Here is a 22037-nt window from a genome sequence, read left to right on the forward strand (position 1 = left end):
GCAAAATTTTCAGGTGAATATTTCCTCTTGGAACTTAAGATGTGCATAAAAAGCAATAAAACTTCTTGTAAAATACTGCAGAAATGGTCAAGAATATAATTTGGAATCTATTTCTACTGTCACTATGAGGTGACCAAGTTATCAGAGTACTATTCAGTGTCTAGATGAAAATAACACACAGATATATCTGAAATAATTGCATACATATCTGAGTGGAAACTAGCCTTTCTTGAAGACTATGACAAAATAATTCATGTATTCTTTCTACTGAGTAAATATTCTCTGTAAATATACAGTACAAAAGATCCCCAAAACCATAACACCATTCACTTTTTTTATTTCTCTACGCCATAACCTGAAAGCTGAAGAGTTGAAGCATAGAAGGAGGGCAAAAAATCAAAAGTGAAACCTCCCAGAAAAACCAGAACAAATTGGTATTTAAGTCATCCAAAGGCCCATGAGCTTCATTATCTGCTTCCACAAGACTCTTTAACAGAGGAATCACAGAATCATTTAGGTTGGAAAAGACCTCTGAGATCATCAAGTCAAACCCTTAACCCGATGCTTCCAAACCCACCTCTAAACCATGTCCCTAAGTCTCACATCTACATACCTTTAAATCCCTCCAGAAATCTAGGACATTTTTTCAAGACCTCACTCAGGAGCTGCTGCATGAGCAAAATGCCTGAGTAGTCCTTCAAAGAAACCTACAAAATCTACAAGCACAGAAAATCTTCCAAGTCTTACGGCGACTCAAAGATTTAGTATGTCCATATTTATCCATGTCTCACAAAAGACCAACAAAAATGTGATCCAGCCCTTAGAGAAGTTTATCAACTACTGTTTACAGCAATGCTTCTTTTTCAAGCTCCCAAATAATAAGTATTACAAAAGTTATATACAAAACACTAAATTAAAAAATATTAGAAATGTAACAACTCACACAATCAAAAACCAGGATACTCATTTCATAGCTCATATTTATTCCTATACTTTTGTACATCTTAAAGGGAAATGTCAACTCGGTCACCTAAGCAAGTCTCTTCTTAGACATAAAATATTCACTCTAGCAGTTCATCTAACATGTCTGTGAATTTTATAGAAGCTTGCAAGGAATGTGTATTGAAGAATTTGTACTCTCTCTCAGGCTGGTACTTGGCAGAGTCCATGCAAGAATGGTAATTCTCACCTTTGGGCAACATTAGAAACACCTGGGCCTGTGCCTGAGGCATTAACAGGTTTGGAAATGCCCCCTTAGCTACAATTAATGCAGAGCAGCCACAGCAGCTACAAACATATCCTGGACTTCTCGCCAAGAGAGGGTTGTGGTTCTAAATACTGACAAAAGCACTTTGGTTCTCACATTAAATCCTTTTGAGCTGCTGATTTTTTCCACTCCTGGGGGTTGGTTTTGAGCATTAGACTCCCAGCCTTTCTCATCCAGCAATAGACTCTGAACTCCCCAAACTCCTTCTCAGGCCACAGTGAGCAAAACATCATTTTGTAAAAAATACAGCTACTTCTAATAAAGCTAAAATGGCTATTACTGTAACAGGAGAAATGCAAGCAGGTAAAACCAGAATGTTTATACTAAAATCTCAGATTAGTTAAAATAAAAAGCTTTCAAATTTTTGTGTGCCTTTCTTTTAGTGGACAACAAGATTAGCCCTTCTCTCATTTAAACAGAGTCTTAAATCCATTTTGAGATGCTTCAGAAAAATGCTGCTAAAGAGACTCATTTATACAAATGACAAACTAAACAAAAAGTGACATTAAACTTCTGCAGTCATCAGTGATTTAGGTAAACACCATTATGCAAGAAGATCTACTGAATTCACTGCATATTTAGCTAAACTGACTTCTCTGGCCTTGTTCATAGACTTTAATTAAAAACATGTTAAGATCTAATTCATTTATGGTTTCTGTTATAAACTATAAAGCTTAATCCAAGATACTGATTAAAGCAACTTTCATATAATTTTTACATATCTAATCTTATGTGCAATGATTTAAAACTCTTTCACTAATATAAAGAAACCATTTTTTACTGCAATATGTTATAATCTTGTAGATTGCATATTGAATAATTCACAATTTGTTGGCAAGTTGCAAAAAAAAAAATTGCTTTTAGTAAGGAATTGGCATCCAAACCAAACACTGAAAGGCTGTGAAATGTAATCAAGAATGTGGTTAAGGATTTAATAAAAATTTTCTTGACTAGAGATTTGCTTCAAAGATACATGATAACATTTCTACTTTGAACCTGCTTCAATAGGCTATGTCTGTCATTTTCTGATTTGGTTTATGAGTCAGAATCACTATCGTGGTTGTGATGTGGCGCTAGTACAGATATATGAAACAATGTTAAATACTTGAAATACAATCTATCAGCTTAAGTTAGTTGGCAACTGTTTATAACAGAGGAAAATTGGCAGGAAGCTAAATTTTATTTGCTATAATTAAATGTTATTCTTAGGACATATTTCCAAAAAATTCTACAGAACAGTCGTGACCACTACAGCCACGTCATTTGCAAAAGTTGCATCTTCTGTAATCTCCAACCACAGCTGGACAATGAATGTCAATGGAGAGTAACAACAAATCAAACAGCAGAATTTATATCCTACCTTTTATTAATGGCAGCCCAGGATGCATTAACACTGTCTGTCATCAGCTGAACCTTTCTGGTGTCATCTTCTGAATAATCACGGAGCAGCTTCAGAGCCAGGTCGTTTGCCACATCTACATTTATTTGCCACTGCCGTAGTTCTTTTGAAAATTGCTGAAGTAAAAAGAGAAAGAGAGAAATGAGGAAAGAATAATCCTCAGAGCAACATAAAATGATCACATACATTGTATGGTTATTAAAAAAGGAGCTGAATAACTTGTACCATCTGTATATAAAGAAGGAAAAAAGGAAAAAACCCAAACACTTCCACAGATTTACTGGCAATAAAAATCAGTTTTTCTATATGTTTTAAATTCTTTTAGCCAGAAGATCACAGGACTAATTCTAAACTCTGAGAGGACCAAACAACCAACTTCTAAATGCTGGAAAAGACATGACAGCTCAAATTGATAACCACTGATTATAATTTTGACTATTCTTTTCTGAGACACAAATAGATGGATGCATTATTGTGCATTATGGAAACTATGATTATTTGTGACATCGAGTACTGAGATAGAGAATATAGTGAAATCATATATTCTGAGTAATTTTCTTTTTTATACTGTGAAATAATATTGATTTGGACAATTAATACCTGTGCTTTCAGGTTATTTTTTTTTTAAATTTAGTTCATTTTAGCAAATTGTTTATGTAATTAGTGCCATCTACTGGAACAGCACTAAATCTGCAGTACAGCAAAATACTACTGGTAAACTTATCCATCTCTTTATAATGTTAATTTATGGTTAATATTAAAAAGCTTTTTAAATTTTGGTCATCTTTTGTTTCCCCCTTCCCTCTCCACTTTCTCTTCTCCTTTCTCCTCTCCACCTGGGCCAGCTGCCTCACTGCAGAAGCAAGCCAGGAAATCCAGAGCAGTCACTCAGCCAGCAGCCAGCTCCCATGCATCTTTCCTGTTAGTCTTTCTCTCAGAGCAAATTTCCATATAAATGCACTGAAGCTGCATATTTAGTCCATAATGTGTAACAACAAAATGAAAGAGCAAAGTTAATTGATTGCCTACTTGTACTTTTGTACTAAACAGACTCCAACTAGCCAATAAAATGGACAATACAAGTTGAAAAACAGTTTGTATTTGTAAAGAGAAAGTTGCATATAAACATTTAACATTGACAACAAACAGTAAGACTCAACTGTCTTTATTGTTTTGCTTTAATATACAAATTGGGCAATGCCTGTGAAGGAAAAAATAGCTTTTTTCCCTTCATTCTCCCAAAGCAGTATTCCTTTTGAAATCTTGTTTTGACTCAGATAAGGAATTCTTCACATAGAGCTGAACTTACATGCAATCCCTAGTGAAACAGTCTAAATACTAAGCTAAAATAAATAAATGTTAAATAATTCATGCATTTGGGTTTTAATCTCAGAAGGTCTGTAAACTGATTTTGATTAAGACTCAGACTAAAATGTACTTGCTCTTTGAATAGAGTCCAAAAGGAGTTTGGGGGAGGTTTGATTTTTTCCCCCCAAACTCTTATCTGTTAAAATGCTACTTCATCACCTCTAGGTTGTGTCCATAATTTAAAGCTGAAAACAGGTACTTCTCCCATTTCCTGTGCTATTCCTTCATGAGAGGGCAGATCACTCTGTTCCTGAGCACCAGACAGCACCAGGAACTGACAGCACCTTGTTTATCTGGCTTGAACAAGGGATTCTCTTTCTACGAATCAAACATTAGGAGGAGCCACCAAACCCTAATCCTGAAAACCACCTGAACGTGTTATGGTTAAGCTCACCTAAAATGAAGCTGTCTAGACAATTTTAAAAAAAAAAATTCTCTATGCTAAGTAAGGAGATCTGGACAGGAGAGATTATAATTTTGTGGAAAACATTACTATTTCTTTGAGGAAGATACAGGCAGGTGGTTGTTTTGGAAACAGTCTGCCAGTTGAGCTCCTTTCCTGCCAGAATGATATACAATAAGTATATAAATTTTAATATTTACATAAATATAATATTGATACAATATACAAAACACAAAATACTAAATAGTAAATACAGTAATTACAATTTCAGTTTGGTAGATCTTATATAGCAAGTATCTCTTCTACCTTAGGTCTATCTATCTTTATTTTACCCTACCTTTCTCTTTGTTCAAAATTACACGGGCAGGCAGGTAATTTTTACTCAGCTAAAGAATCACAGCAGACTGTCTGTTCACCACTTTATATAGAAAAGTTACCATAACATTTTGTCTGCATTGTAAATTAATGGTCTGTAAACTTTACTTTGCAAATAACATATTTTTGCCCAGATCCATGTGAATAAAATTGACCCTCTAAAAGATTTGAAACGTTGTTTTATAATAAAATAAATGGGAAGATCCATTACAAGGTTATTTCCAAAAGTGTTCTCACCATTAATTTCAACATTAATCCATTAACTTCCTGACACTACAACATTAGGTCGTCACTCAGGAAAGAAATTATGAATATAAGGAGCTTTTGGTGATGGAAACCATTTGTATTTTCTCTTTTACTGGAAATTGATATGAATTTCAACAGCTTTGAGGAGTGCATGCTTCAACTTTGCTGCGTGTGCAGACACTGAGAGCAAAGTGCTGGGGCACAAGTTTCACCTGTCTATTTCAACAGGGGCCCATTCACTGCCCTCCTGCAAGACTACAATGTGTACTTCAGAATTACAATATTTTCCTTCCTCTTTTCCCTTTTTTTGTATTTAGGCCTCATTTACCTTTCAGCTTCTTAAGACCACGTTTGTTTCTTTCTTCTTTAAAGGAAGTTGCTACATTACCGTAATTTCTTTCTGATATTCTTTTCAAAGCATTCTCTTTGTTTTGCTTGTGTTATCACTGGAATTTACTGAGTTTATTAAAAGGCTTAAAGAATTAAGGCTGTGCATTTATCATGTTACTTAGGTATAAATTTAGTTATAATTTTTAATTAGAAGGCACTAGTTGATGTTATTAGGAATAAAGCCTGTGCAATTAAGAACTCTTGATTAAAAACAAGTAATGAAGTCAGAGCTGCACTTTATTTTATCCCAGGATTGCCCAGTGGAACAAAATCAATGATGCACAGTAGTTCAAATATAGCAATATGAATGTACAACATCATCCAGTTCTTTGTATATATCACAAATATGGAAAATCAGGCTGTCTTTTTGTCCTTTTTCTATATATCTGTAGCATGGTTTATTTATATACTTAAAGAATTTATTTTTTTAATCAAGGAATTCTAATTCAGTACTTGCAACACAGTCAATAACATGAACTAAATTGTTAATTGTTTTACTGAAATCAAAGCAGTACACTGTCAGCCCTGGAATAATAAAAACCTACAAAATGCTGATTTTTTTCTTCATCTTGGAACAGAGGGAATGGCAAAAGAGTCCCTAATAAGTCACTGCCGTGCAAGAAACTGACAAAGGCAGCCTCAGCCTTATCCACAAATTCAGGACATGAAGTTCACACCCTGGGCTCTGCCAGTGCAAGGCTGCCTGGCCTTTTGAGTCCCCACAGGGCAGGGGATGCAATCAGGCTGCCATTGAATTTCCTGTTTAGATGAAAAAATGAAGGTCAGTGAAGGAAAGGAATGAAATGTCTCCATTCTTCCTCCTCTTCCCTTTGCCCATCCCAGATGAAGTTGCACAGAGGAAGAGCAGATGCCTCATTAGCTCCTACCAAAGCAAGGAGCCACAGAGTGAGCAGGCAATCCTAGCAGTTTAGTTTGGTTTAGAGTTCGGTTTTGTTTTTTTTAATTTTTTTTTCCTCTTTCAAACAGAAGCTCAATATCCTATTAAGAAAAGGCTAGTTTTACACTAGCTTGTGTTCTGATGACGTGCTGATGCAAGGATTTGAGGTGTGATTGTGTACTATTTATACACCTATAACCTTCAGCCTGCTGAGTTAACCATCTGCAGTCATCACTTAAAGAATAATAAAAACCAGGGCTTAGTGGGTAGACTCTCATTGGCCACATTGCCATATTGTGGTTCCCCACACCTAACACCAGTTTAGTACTCCAATACCAAATAAATAAAAGACAGAATGAAAAAGATGCTGCAATTCTCAGCAAATTAATCTGAATTAATTTCTGATTCAAATTAATAATATTTTTAATTATTAGCTATAGTACCTGGTTTCTTTTATCTTTTGAATGACAGAAATAAAATTTTAAAATTATTTTAAAAACATTAATGGCCAAATACAAACAAGTCATAGATTTTTGTTTTATGCTGGCATTGTAAAAAAAAATAAATAATCAAGAGACTGTTCTTACTGAGTTTACCATGTGGTCTTGTGTTAGGATGCTCCAACAAAAATGCATCAACACAAGCACTGACTAAAGTTCCCCCAAAGCAGAAGGAAACTTACACATTGATTCATCTGTCTTTAGGCAGACCTACAACGTTTAACAAGCAAATCAGAAGAAAGCTTTGTGACTACTTTCTCACACCAAGCTGTGTTGAGATACAAAGCTGACAAAATTAATGTCTGAAGAATTTATGAAGTCTTGCACTGACCTCTCTCTTTCCCTCAAAGCAAATGAATAGAAATTGCAGCTTCCTCTTCATCAGTGTAACAGCAAGGCAAAATACAGCCTACTTACTCTACATCTTCAGGGGACAAAATTAAAATATATGTGTTTGGCACAGAAGCCTGGAAAGTATTTATTTTGAGAACTTGATGTATTTCTAGGTCCTTCAGTTTAGATAATACTGTACAGCAGAAACATAAAGCTGCTAACTAAAAAAAAATAATTCCATTTTCCTTAGACTTCATGACCCCTTATTTCAAGCATGAACATAACAGCTGATGCTGTCACACCTGAGAAAATTTGATGAAGGATTTGACACAATAGGAATTACTGGCAGACAAAGATAATTCCTCTAGGAAGGCTGCAACAGAAAAACCACAAAAAGGAGAGGGGGAAAAAAACCCCCAACCCTCCTACTCCCCAGTCTCTAAGACAATGAATTTCTTCTAGACTTGAGGAAGAAAGGCTAGGCAAAACCAAATAAATGAAAGTTAACAACCCTGGAAGAGTAGAGCTTGTTGATGTCCATATCATCAGGAGGGGACAAATTCAGATGGACTAGCTGAGTCACTGAAATTAAAATTCTAGGTTAATGTCTGTAACTTGACACAACACATCCATCTCATTGGATGCAAACTTGTGGGAATGGTTGAGGATACAGACAGCCCAAGTGAGGTAAGAGGCAAAAGAAATGGCAGGTCTCCATTCCCATTCTCTGTTTAAACATGCCTTCTGTAAATAAGTACACTATTATTCTTTCTCTAGAAATCTGGAGGTGGCAGAAGGAGAAGAATGGCATGTTCTTATTTCTCTCCGTGGCTAATGTTGACCCAAACAACCCCATAGTTTTTTTCATAAAGCATACACCCATCAATGGACCTCATCTCAACTTCATATACTCTTGTAAAAAAAGTGGACAAAAAATCCATTTCTAAAGCAACATTTTCAATTACTTTCCTAGTTTAGTAATTTGTTTTTGAAACATAAGACACTCCAAAACTATGACATAAGACAGTGTTTGCACAGAACTGTTTTTTTGTTAATTGAGTCTTTGCAGAACTGAGACATTGACTCTGTTGAAGTTTTTCCTTTTTTTTTAACAAATACTGGGCAGAAGCCAGGACTGTATCTCTGCAGGGAGACAGTGACAAATGGGAGCTCTCTGTGCTGAGTGACAGTACTACACATGATCTATAACTCTTTCCAATACATTAGTGAGTGATTGCCCTTGTTTACCATAATCTACCCTTCCCAAGCAATGACCCTTTTGGTACAATCTTAAATGAGATAACTTAACCTCAGCTCAGCCCTAAAACAATGGGCTGATGAACATTTTCATGCTTCTTATAGACAAGCAAAAGAAAAAAAATAGCAAGCAAAAACTCCAACAGAGATTGCATTTAATTCTAACTAACTGATGATGGAGATAACTGAACCAATCATGAATTCTATATATATTTTCTCTGGCAGCAAAACCAGTTGATGGGGACCTTAACCCAAAAAACTCTTCACAGTAGCTCATTACCATTCAACTGTGTGAATAGGACTGTTCTAAGTACACAAACATTTACCAAAACTGGAATGGCAGGACTTTTAAAAAAACCTACAAAAATCTGGTGGCCAGGAAAGGAGAATATATCACAAAATTCTTGGGAAACTCTTTTCCCATAGAGACAGGAGTCACCTTAAAAGGCTGATCAATTGGTTGATTTCAACCTTGGTTTTCCTCATTTAGAAAATGAGATATTATTAATCTTAAACAGCTGTTCTCAAAATTTATTCATGAAGAATGTCACCAAAGTATGACTGTTCCTATTACAAGAAACTTCAAAACTGATGCAACAGAATATTTTCTACCTGAGGTACAGCTCAGCTATGTAAGTTAACACATTGAAGCACCATAATGTGGCGACATGTGTGCTAAAATCACAAAAGCAGCCATTTCAGGTTTTATTTTTTCAGTTAATAACCCAGTCAAGGTTGAAGTTGGTGAGATTATCTTGTGGCGAATCTAAAATGATTTGGTTTCCAAAAATACCCATTTAGTTTGCTATAGCTGGGTTTTTTCCCTTCTTTCTCAGCTACTTCCAGAAAACCTATACAGCTTCATTAGCAGTGCAGACAGCCATGGATGGCCATATCAATACTGCAGAATTTCCCAGACTGCAGTACCAGTGCTCTGAGGCTGCTGAACAGATGTGAAATACTTGTGCTAAACAGGTAGGTATTCCTCCTGTGAGATCAGCCAGCTATTTGTTATGACTGTTAAGTTAAGACCAACTTAATATTCAAGGAATATGCTACACATATTTTAGACTTTGCATGTCAATTTCTTTCTAATTTGCTGTGGAAGACTTTTTGCAATGTACACTGTGCACAGTCAGAGGACGACAGTTAGAGGACATTTTCTTTAACGACTTCATTAACCCAAATAGAAATATTTTAATAATCAGTAGTGACCTTAAGTTCTGTGTTCTGCTTTTTCAAAGCATCCACCATGTAGGAAATTTCTTTCCATGACTCAAGCTTAGCTTTTGCTTGCTCAAGAACCTGCTCAGCTTCTTGTTTAGCTTCCAGCCACTGTGTTGAATCCTTCAGCATCTCTTGAAGCTGCTGTCTCCGGTTTTGGAGGTATCCATGCACTTCATCCCACTGGCTCTGTATCTTGTCAACTGGTGAAACACAAAGGAAAAACAAAAGCTGAATCACTTAAAAGTTTTTTCTTTTCTTCTTCTTTTTTTTTTTAATTTTATTTTTTAAGGGGATGAAAAATGATATTAAAATCTTTCTAGAAACTGAACGTATCAGGAAACTTCTGTACTTTAAACTGCAATTGAATAGAAGTTTAGTTAAAAAAAAACACATAAACTGTTCTGGGTCACACAGTAAGGCATTATGACACACAGCATGTTTTAATGCATATGCAGCAAAGAATGACAGGTTCATGCCTCAAAAACCCTTATGTAATAGGACCACAATTGAGAAAAAATGTTGCAATAATCCTTCATTCTTCACAAAAGACAGATTTTCTGAAGAACAAGTCCTTTAGGGACTAGAGTAATATTAGTTAAATATTTATTGCAAGATATAATTAATGGCTGTATTTTCTTATTTCATTAAGGCAAATATTAGAAAACTGCAAAGGCTAAACAACTTGCTCATATGATCATGGTAAATATAAAATAACAATGAGCTTTATCCACTGTTTGAAAGAAAAGTGATTTCTGGAAACTTAATAATCACTAAGATCACTGATAAGCATTGGCTAGCATCCTGCACCAGGCTCATCCAGAGTAGCATGAAAACACCAATAGACAGAGTTGTCCAAGCAGGTGAAGCTTGACACAATACAAGCAAAAAACCCAAACTCCACAAACAGTAAAATATGTGCACTGCATGAAGGAATAAGCATTTCATTCACATATGTGTATATATATATATATACACACATATAGTTCCCAGAGATTAGTCAGCACAAAAATATGTTCTCAGTATTTTCTTGAACATTTCTTCACTGCATTTCAAATTCACAGTCCTTCTAGGGAAGGGAACTGAGATTCCTAGAGTAACCAGATAGCAGTTGAAATATTCATTGACTGGTTGTTCCAACACTGCATCTCTCACTTCAAGGCTGATTCCATAATGGTGCAGCCCAAAGGCCTGGATGAGAAATGCTCCAGCAGGGAAAAGATACTTCTACCTATCAGTGCTTTTCCTTCTTCCAGAAGAAAGGATAAAGATCCTTCCATAGATTCAGCTGAGGTTTAGCAAGAGAGAGAAGAAAACCTTTCAGCATTCCCTGCTGAAGCCTGGGTAGAAGAACTGAGTAAGCACACATAGCAGCATTTTTAAGTGAAAGGAAAAGCAAAAGGAACTGAAGAAACAGAACTGGAGCACATAAAGCACCATCAGAACACAGCAAGGGGCGCCTAAGGCACAAATGCTTAAATTTAATCTGAAGAAAATTTAACTCCTCATTTTAGGAAGCTGTACACTCATGTCAAAAACAACTCATTTCTGTGCCCTCTCTGGGTGAGGATTTCTGATGTAAGCTTTAGAGTACACTTGAAACAAAAGAGGCTGTAGACTCCAGAAGGGGGGAATAACAAAAGTGAGCTGCTTGAGCAAAATCTCCCTGCTCTGGCTACAGCACGAGGCTTAAGGGCTGTGCTGGAGGCTTAGGGACAAATACTGCCCAAACACCTTCCACAGAGTCACTGGCAACAGCTGCCACCTGTTTCTTGCAAATCATTCCTTTCCCCCTTTGTCTGAGACATTCATACGTTCTGATTCCTGCAAAACAGGAGATTTTGGTACATTGCAGACAGAAGTACAACAGCTTGTTTGTGTCAGCTGCCCATGAAAAAGAAAACATAAACCACAAAAATCTTACCCATTTTTGTTTTATTACAAGTTTTCTTGTTGGTGTGGGTAGTTTGGGGGGCTTTTTTGTGTTTTTTTTTTTTTTTTGGCGGGGGTGAGATGATTAAGAAATGAATGAAAATCCTCTGCTTCAAAGGAAAGCTGGATCTACAGTTATATCAATTTTTCATAAGAGTTGCTTTTAATAAGCAAAGCTGATATTTGTTATCACCTAAAATCAAAATATTTATAGATGTATTGCTTCCATAATGTCTCATGAGGTTAGTATGTAAGTAAGATACTGTGCTTTTTGCAGCAAGACTGAGTTTCTCATCAGATACCACAGTCCTGGGATTCCATGATGACCAATTCTCCCACCCAAGAGGACAATGAAGCTGCATAATGAAAATTGCATTCAGGATATCCCAGGAGCCCATTTACACAAGTGACTATGAGTGCACAAGCTCCAAATCTATGAAAAACGTTTCCCGTTTCCCTGTGAAAATACTTGGCTTAGCTCCCTCTATAATTTTTTTTATGTATACATATGTACATATATATATATTTACTTTTGCTTTATTACAGACTGGAATTGAAGAGTTCAGGAAGTTAGTAGGTAATCTAAACAAAACAAAACAAAAAAGCCCAAAGAATAAATGTTGTTTCTTTGCACTAGTGAATGACCAAATCCAATTAAACAAGTACTTCACTTGTGGTTAAACACACAATGATATCATAATTAATCTGCCTTTCCTAAGGTAAAGTATACGAAAAAGAGAAGTACTATATAGGATAAAATATGTATAAATAATTTATTAGAGAGGCTTTTATAACTATGACAATATTATTTAATTTAATGCAATGTATAAATCCCTTCATTACTTTATATTTGCAAGTTCTAAATAATGCTCCCATTTGATCGACTTTTGAATAACAAAAACCACAAGGCTCTAAAACTTAAAATAAGATGTTCACCTTATGAAACTACATAATGAAATGAAAACTACAGTGTAAATCTATGTCTCTTAAGGATGTATTTTGTTCATCTTCATTCTTTAGAATTAGATTTATGCTAAACAAAAAAGTTAGAAAATGTAATTTGAGTGCTTATTGTGTTAAAACTGAGCCCAGGAACCCATGAACCCATGAACCCTTTTACCTGCAGCTAGTGAGTTACTGACTGCAGATGAGAAGGGTCAGAGAATTGTTATTAAATCATGTTGGACAGTAGTAGACAACTTATAAATTGTGAACATCATAGATGGTTTGAGCAAAGATACCGGAACATTTAAAGGCTTTTTCTGACTAGGTACTACTGGGAATAGGTTTATTAATATATTTAAGCATGTTTGAGAAGACAGCAGTGAGAAATCTCAGTCCAAAGTTCTTTCAGGCCAACACTCTGACCACAGCCCTTAGCAGGGCTATTTCTGCTGTCAAGACTTTATGAAATCCTTAAGGTCCACATGTGTATATACAGGACTGGGCTGGGTTTATCTGGGGTAGTTACATCTCTTTCCAGTGATTAAGATGGGGCTGTGTATTGGATTTGTGCTGAACACAGGGCTGATCATGCAGAGATGTTTTCGTTACTGCTGAGCAGGGCTTACACAGAGCCAAGGCTTTTTCTGCTTTTCCTGCAGCCACACTGGTGAGGAGACTGGTGTGGTTGGGAGGAGACAGAGCTGGGACAGGGGACCCCAACTGACCACAGGGATATCCCAGACCCTGGGACATCATGGATCAGTGTATAAAATGGGGAGAAGAAGGAGCAAGGGGAGGATGTTTGGAGTGATGGGGTTTGTCTTCCCCGGTCACCATTACCTGTGATGGGGCCCTGCTCTCCTGGGATGGCTGAACACCTGCCCAGCCATGGGAAGCACTGAACTAATTCCTTGTTTTGCTTTGCTTGTGTGCATAGATTTTGCTTTCCCTATTAAAATGTCTTTATCTCAAAGTTTTCCAGCTTTGACCCTTCTGATTCTCTCCATGATTCTGATGCTGGGGTAGCGAGTGAGTGGCTGCCTGGGACTAATGGGTTCAGCATAGAGAAAATCAATTTCTCTCAAAGTTTTATCACCCTTACCTGGAATGAGAAAGACAGACCTAGAAATAAGAAGTTAGGTTCCAAACCCAGAAAAATAGAAGAACCAATGGCATATGAAGTAATTATTCCAGAAAAATGAAATTGCACGAGTTTTGGAGAACTAAAGAAAAAATATTATCACTTTTTCCTACCTTGAATTTAAGGCCCTCGATAAATAATATTCAGTAATTTAAAATATATATATATATAAAACAAAAGTGGACCAAAAGCTATTGCAAAGATGAAAAAAGAATCTGAAAGTTAAGTAAGAACATTAAATATGACTAAAAAAAGTAAGTTTTGCAAGAAAACAGTAATGTAACTGTTGTTACTGCACTCTCCTTTTTGATAGCATATTATTGAAATGAGACTCTGATCTTTATGTTTTACATGTCATTGCTTAACATATTGTGACTGGAAACACCTAGATAGACACAACAAACACGGCTCCATGTGTACTATTGAGATTACTGAAGCATAGGAATTTTAAATAATTAGCAACAGTGACAAAAGTAGTTTTCCCCCATAGTTGAGTAGTTCCTGAAGTACATCAGTTTACATTTTTCATTACAACTAAGTCCTGTACCTTCTACGTTTCAAAGCCCAGTGTCTTAGTTTTTAGTGTGGCATGTCCTTGTTCTATCCTATTTTCTTCCTTTCCTTCCTTGCCCTAAACTTGACAACAGTACGATGTCTTTATTGTAATAATCAGTATTAAACATTCAAGAAGATTTTTATTGACTGTAAAGGGGCAATCTGGAAAAATCAAGACAGAATTTTCTTTACAGCCTTAATGAAAAGAAATATTTTATTAATGCATGTAGCCACATGCATGACTAGTAATTAGTTTTACATGACTATAAAGCCACAAAAATATTTGACAAATCTAAACTGAGTGTTGGAAAGACAAAGTATATACAAGAGGTTATTTCCTGAAGTGAAAACCAATCCCCATCCATTTCCCAACCACAGTGCTCCAGCAGAAGTCCTCATTGTACTTCACCTACACAACTTTTGTGCTTGCCTACTGGAAGGTGTCCCAGCATGGCTCCAACCACTCCCAGTCCAACACTGAACTATCTTAGGGCATGGTGAGATTCTGACAGTATGCAATTTCAAGGTTGCTATTCAATTTCTTTTTTTCTACCCCTACTATTTCCTTGCTGATCAATAGTGATTATATACTAAAATGGACAAAAGAAATTCTGCTGAACTGAATTACTATAAGCAACAACAAAGCAGAAAGCAGCATCTAAAGTAATCAGACACAAGATAGGTATTCTTCAATCTTGTTATCATTAATTTCATATACCAAGGAAAGAATGCACTTAGTGAAGGAGCGTGAAGGAGACAGTGTCCTTAAAATTCAGTTTTATTTATTAGCAAAAATTTTGATAGTTTTTTTCATACATTACTCATTATAGGGAAATAAAAAAAAATTTCTTTGGTAAATGTTCATGCCATTTTATCAATATATCTTATTGACACATATAGCTTCAATAAGAGAATTTACTCTCTGCTGTTTATAATAGAACCAAAAAGGAAACACCAGAAAAGGAGTCTGAGAAGAAGCTATCAGTCACAGGAGAAATGATGCTCATATTACTAGAACACACATATTCCATATTTATTCTATGTAAAGATGAAAAAAGTATTAATTCCATGCCAGTTTTTTAAGTCCATTGAATCTAGTAGACCTTCCAAGGAAGTGAATAAGTTTGTGAACAGCAACAGAATCTGTGAGGTAGAAACCCTCTACTTTCCTTGTCCAAAAAATTTACACAAACTACACTAATTTTGCACTGTAGGACACTTCTCAAAAGCATTATTGTCAATATATTGACATTTTCCTATAAAAACAGCTTTTTTTTTGTCTATTTTCATAGATTTGAAGACTAAAGGAATAAATACAATCTGATCTGCTGCAAAATGTAAGTGGAGAACAGAAGAACAGTTATAGCCAGTATTAACCCATGTTATCAAAGATGCTGATGCACTGATTTTCAGCCTGGATTAATTTTTTTCTTGAATTGCAGCCAAACATTATATTTTCTTTTGAATGTTCTGGATAGTTAATTGTTATGCATTTCATTTTACTTCATTTGCTTTTTACTTATCTATGCATTTATCTATATTAAATTCAGTTACACTTTTTCAGCTGTAAAACACTCCATTTTTTTCCAGTTCACAGAGTTTTAAGCGAGCAGATTTTATAAGAGGCATGATGGAGAAAATAGAAAATATGGATCTAAACAGAAATATTCTAGGTTGCTGCCCCTTTTTTACAGTGTTCTCTTTCTTCCACTAATCAATATAATCTTCCACATAATAGAGATAAACAAGTTGTGAGGGAAAAAAATAATGTTTTTATAGGGTTGTAAGATCATTCTGAAAGAATGCATTCATGCACTAAATGAAAGACTTTCTAATTTTTTTCAGTTTTTCGCAGTTTTCTGTAAACAACACAAGTGGAATCACAGCTAAAATATGACCTAAACTTTGTCTTATCTTGTATTTCCTTTCATTGTATTATTGTGCTGTTCTAAGAAAATAAGTGAAACTTTTTTTTAAACAGGAAAGGCTTTATTTAAAATTCTCCATTTGTCAATTATTTCTTGCTGTGAGTGCTCTATTTTCTGTTCTCCTGCCTTCCAGAACAGGAGGTGTCTGACTTGAGTCTTATTTTTCAAAGAGGAATCACTTTGATAAAGCCCATCATACAACATCCCTTGACAAAAGGACGCTGTTTCTGTTCTTAAGAACAATCTGAATCTGTGCAAGACCGGCCTAGGGAGAACATTTGGATGGTAGATGCAGAGTCAAGTGAGGATAAGTTTAAAACATTTCTTTTTTAATTGCTGAAGTACTTAGGGACTTACAGGGACAGTTTTCCCCTCAGTTGCTGCCTGTGTCATTCTGGATCTGGACAGGACACAGCACCCAGCAGAGAACAGCTGGAGCCAGCCTGCTCAGGTGCTGATTTATGCTTCAGCTGTCCTTCTTCTTTCCTTGGAGAGAAACATTTCTCTTGACCTTTTCCAATGGCTTATAAAAGTCATACTTCTTAAACAATGACCTTAAAATTTATGGCAAAAGTTTAACATACATATGGAAAATCATTAATAATTTGTCATATAGGATATTTTATGCATAAGTTGTCAATAAAGGGATGAGAGGATTTAGCCAATAAACCCCAAACAGGGGGGTGGCAACATAGGATATTGACCCCAATGTGAAATCTGCCATTTTTGCCAGTAAGATGTCAGATGTAGCTTTTATGCACCAATAATATATTAAGGTATTTATAGAAATATTAGTCCTTATCATAAAGTATCATAATACATAATTACAGATTTTTTAAAAGCCTATTTATACTGAAAATTAGGCAAAACAGAAAGTATATATTCAAATTAAGCTGCATTTAAACAAGTGAATAAATAATACCTGGGAAAAAGGAACAGACTACAATCTATACTATTGTGCAATATTAGAGTTTCTATGAACAAACAAAAGATATTGCAAAGGAAACCAGGAAGCAGAAGCACTCAGACCCTTTAGCTGTCTTTTGGGGGTCATGAAGAGCAATGAAAATGCACCTGACACACCAAGGCAAGAAAGTCCAGAGGGAAAGAACATTACTTCCCCTGCCCTCTCAGAGCTTAAGAAGGACAGGCAATGAGAGATTTCAACAGATTTAGATGTATTTGGGTTTTTTTTTAAACACACAGAGTCATAATCTTATTTTGTAGTTTGATACTTTTGGGGGGTAATTATTTCCAACTATTACAAGTCTGATGTAATTTTGTTTTGTTTCACTAGGGCAGAGCTTATTTTCTTTTATCTAAAAAACTCTTCCACATGTTCAAACTAATGAAGGTCACTCTGTTCCTTTGGAAGTGTCAGATCAAACAGACTGAACTGAAAACTGTCAAGTGGTTTCTGCTAAGCACCAAGTGAATAATTCTTCAAGACTGTTAAGTATGCTTTATACCTTGCTATAGAAAGTGGGAGTTAGAGACCTAAGCTGGTAGCACATCTAAAGAAATTATTTTCTTACACCAAGCAAGAAGTAACTTCCATGAGTGATCACAGAGAAGGGTATGCAAGAGTTTGCAATTTGGAAAACAGGTCCCTCAGAAAGCATTCACCAGTTTTTCAACTTTTTACAGAAGTATTCATGTATATAACATTTATCACCTCTCAAATGAAGCCTTCACGATAATTTTTTCGCTAAATGAGAAAAGGAACAGATCATGAGATGCACAATGTGGAAGCCCATTTGCTTTGCATTTTAAAATGTCATACAGTCTGTAAAAATCTGATGTGAGAAATCAACTCTTACCCTAAAGAGATGTAGGATTCTTTAGGATTTAGTATCAAATAGGTAACAAATCAAAATGTAGTTTTGCTTGAAACCAACAAAACCAAATATATGTACTTGTATATACACAAAATATTGACAAGGCAGATGGACAGATTGGAGAATGATCTTTTGATCATAATCTCTGCTGCCACCAGATCCTTAATAGCAGGACATTCATGGAGATATAGATTGACAAAATTAAAATCATACTACTCTGGCAGAGTCATCAGTGATTCTTCCACAACCCCAGAAGCAGGATGCATATGACATGCCCTTAGAAGTTAACTAAATTATCTTTTTCTACAGAAGCTCTCACCTTTCGATGATATAAAAATATAACTTCACTGTAACATTGTATTAACTGAAAAAAACCCAGAGAGTTTCCTTGCTACAATGATTTAATAATCTTTCAAAATGTTTGATTTATTCTCTTTCCTTTGTTGCATGTAGAAAATATGTACTGCATTATTGGATTTAACTTTCTTAAATATTCATAATAGAATTATGAAGACTTACATTAGATTTAGAAATGATACTTAGACTGATGGGAAGTACCCAAACTAAAGCCAAAGGATTAATACTAATCTGGTTAGTAGATTCTGATTAGTAGATTAATCTAGATGAGTGAATATTAGGTAATCCAATTGTTTCTGTTTAAAATGTTTCGAAAAGTTTTCCAAGACATGAAGAGGAAAAAAGAATTAATTTCTGTATTTTTTCTTTCATTGCAAGTTATAATTAGAGGCAACTAAGTACTTTAGTATTTATCTTTGCCCAAATGTCTGTTTGTTTGGGTTTTTTTCTAGGATATTGGTTACTCAGGATATTAAAAGGAAAATAATTTGTGGTTATGTATCTAATTTGTGTTCATGGATGATTGCTTTTGTAATAATCAACCTGTCTACAAAATATTTATTTCAGAAGAAATGTCTGTGCCTGTATTTAAAATGGGATATCAAATTAGTGATATTGTATTTTACTTTCTCTGAACATAATCAAAAATGCTATTAGCATTATTAAAGTACATCAGCTTTCATATACTAGTGCTTTCCTAAACTTACTGATGCAAAAACATAATGGTAGGTTGGGTAGTTCAAGTCCTGAAATGTGTGAAATTCATTACCTACATAATGAGGCATATAGGCAGAAATTGTGAATTCTTAGTACCACATAACTTGGTGTAGCTATCATACATTCATATTTACACTGCATATTCCTAATGTCATCAGCCTACTACCTCCCACTGAGTTTGGGCTGAGACTTGCTTTCCAAATATATCTGCATTTGTTATTCTGTGCACTGATTTGCTTTGGCTTTGATTTAAGAGATCCAGCTCTAAGTGTAGGAACAAGACTTTGCGAGATGTTGAGAGGATGAAAATAGCAAATTAAAATTGACGTAATAATTCAGCTATCAGGCTCCAAGATACTGAAGCAAAGTTTTGCAGATTGTTTATATTTCTATTTTTTCCACCAAAAAAACCCCCAAACAAGCACAGACTATTGTGGATCTTCTCCTGTGCCTCTTCTGACACTACCAAATCACTCCACCTCCACAGAACACAACTCTCACCAGGGTCAACTGGGAGACAACTCCAGAGCTCCACTACTACACAACAGTGACAGAAAATTGGGTGCAGGTACTGGCACTGAGCTTAGCTCAGTATCCAAAAAAAGCCATGCATACATCAGGAGAAAAAACCAGTGTGCCAAATCAAAAACACACCAGCTTTGACTTTTATATTTCCTTTCAAAGAAAAGAAAACTTCCAAATGAGCAAGAACTTATTTGAAAGGGAAGAAATAATAGCACTTTGAGAATATTTCTATATTCAGCTTCAAGCATAAATTTCAGGTATTTTGTACTGAGCTAACAGTACATCTGAACTGAGTAAACAATTTCTTTATTTCACGAGAGAAACTGAAAACTATAAATTTATTTTATTTACAAATTACCAGTTTTTTAATCACAGATTAAGAATTGTCTGAGTTGGAGAAGACCTTTAAAGATCACCTAGCTCCAATCCTCTGTTATGGGCAGGGAACCTTCCAGATTGCTCAAAGACCCACCCAGTCTAGCCTTGAGCACTACCAGGAATGGGGCAGAAATCTGTAATTTCTCTGGACAACCAGTTCCACTGCTCCACCTCCCTCACAGTAAAGAATTTCTTCCTAATATTCAATCTAAACCTGCCCTCTTTCAGTTTAAAGCCCTTCTCAATGCTCAGTAATTATTATTATTATCACTACTGCCCTTACAAAAAGTCCATCTCCAGAACCAAAGGTGGCAGTGAGGTGTCCCAGGAGCCTTCTCTTCTCCAGGATGACCAACCCCAGCTCTCAGACTGTTTTCCTAGAGAGGTGCTCCAGCCCTCATGGCCTCCTCTGCACCTGCTTTAACAAGTCCATGTGTCTTGAACTGGGACCCCACAGCTGGATGCAGCCCGTAATGGTGCAGTGAAATACCAGATATACAGCTTCACCCATGATATATTTTCAGGGACAGCTGACTATAAATTCCAGCTCAGACAGAAACTTATAGACTCAAAAGAAAATCAAGTTTACACAATAGATTATTAATTGTCCTGGTGATTTGGGTAAAGAATTCTGTTACAATATTCTTCTTGAGAGAAGAAAAACATGAGATATCAAAAGACTGAAAATTTTAAAAAATCTACAGTTTTTTTTTTTCCCTTTGGATTTACAATCACAGTCTTTTAGATAAATTTTGAACTATTTCCAAAGATTGCTTGGGCCCCTGCTTTTTCTTCAGATTGACATTTCCACAGTTCTTGGAACTGTCCCATTCTCTCTTCCCTCCCATAATTGCATCAATTTTTTAAGTACTCCACAAGGTGCTGTCAGTCTGATACTGGTTAATACATAATTTACTTTATGCAAAGAAAGCCAATCTCAGCTTCCTAACACTTGAAATTCTTAATTTCAACTTTGTTAAAGTATAAAGCAGACAAGTAGTTAAATTTCACACTTAAAATGGCCAATGCACTTCAAAGTAAATATCCAACAGAGTCAACTAAGGAAGTAACATACACAGCAGGAGAAAGAGATATTTCTTCTGAAAATTCCATAACATTCAAATATTTTGCGCATTCTCTGTCAATTACAATGCTCCTATTTTTTTAATTAATTGTTGATTAGGAAATGAGGGTCCCATCATAAAAATGAACTTAAAAGGAGCACAACTCTGCAAGCATAGGAGTGTGCCAGAAAAAAAAAAACAGGTAACAATTTTTATTTTCCTAATCTGAATTTAAAGAACTAGTTCTCAAGGTCACATAAACTGGGTCTTAATCTATGGAGCCTGGTATGATACTACACTTACTTGTTCCTTAATAACTAAATAGATACATAAACAGTAGTAAAAAAAAAAATCAAAAATGTATAATATCTGTAATCTTTGTGTAATATTTTAACTAATAAAGGGAAAAAAAGTATCAATTACACCAATCTTGAGAAAAGACAAAATAACTTGCCTTTAACTATTTAGTTTCTTTTTTCTGAGGTGTTGTGTTTGTTCTGGAGTGTTTTGTTTTCTTTTAATCAGACATCAGCACTTTGTTTATGTTCTCTATGGTACTCCAACAGAGATCAAAACATCGGTGAGACACTCTGTGGGCTGAGCTTAATCCACTTTAGATAAACACTTCAAAGTCACTATTCTGATATGGCTCAAACTCAGCAAATTTGGAACCTAACACACTGCACAGGTCTGGATTGGACATTAGAAAGCATTTGTTTACTGAGAGGAAGAATAGATAGTGAGAGGCTTCCTGAAGAGCTGGTGAATGCCCCTTGTCTGTGAGCATCTGGAAAATACCCTTAAAATGTGCTTTAAGATTTGATCAGCTCTGAAGTGGTCAAGCAGAAGGGCTGGATGGTCACTATAGGTCCTTTCCAACTGAAATTGTCTGTTCTGTTCTATTCTGCATTTTCAGGAAACTACATAGAATGGAGCAAAGAAAATGATCCAACAAACAGATGAAACCATTACTTTTGCCATCCTAATATTATGCTGC

The 22037-nt window shown here is 35.5% G+C and overlaps 1 protein-coding gene across 1 annotated transcript in view; it reads right to left on the reverse strand.

Moving 5' to 3' along the window:
• Nucleotides 1-22037, reverse strand: part of DMD (dystrophin) — a 979219-nt gene that overhangs the window by 259437 nt on the left and 697745 nt on the right. The window contains exons 53-54 of the mRNA XM_058822052.1: nt 9652-9863; nt 2628-2782 (exon numbers count right to left, since the gene is read on the reverse strand). Of these exons, the coding sequence (XP_058678035.1) occupies nt 2628-2782; nt 9652-9863 (367 nt within the window). The remainder of the gene's footprint in view (nt 1-2627; nt 2783-9651; nt 9864-22037) is intronic.

Source organism: Ammospiza caudacuta, chromosome 2 (genome assembly GCF_027887145.1).
Source record: "Ammospiza caudacuta isolate bAmmCau1 chromosome 2, bAmmCau1.pri, whole genome shotgun sequence".
Lineage (NCBI taxonomy): Eukaryota > Metazoa > Chordata > Aves > Passeriformes > Passerellidae > Ammospiza > Ammospiza caudacuta.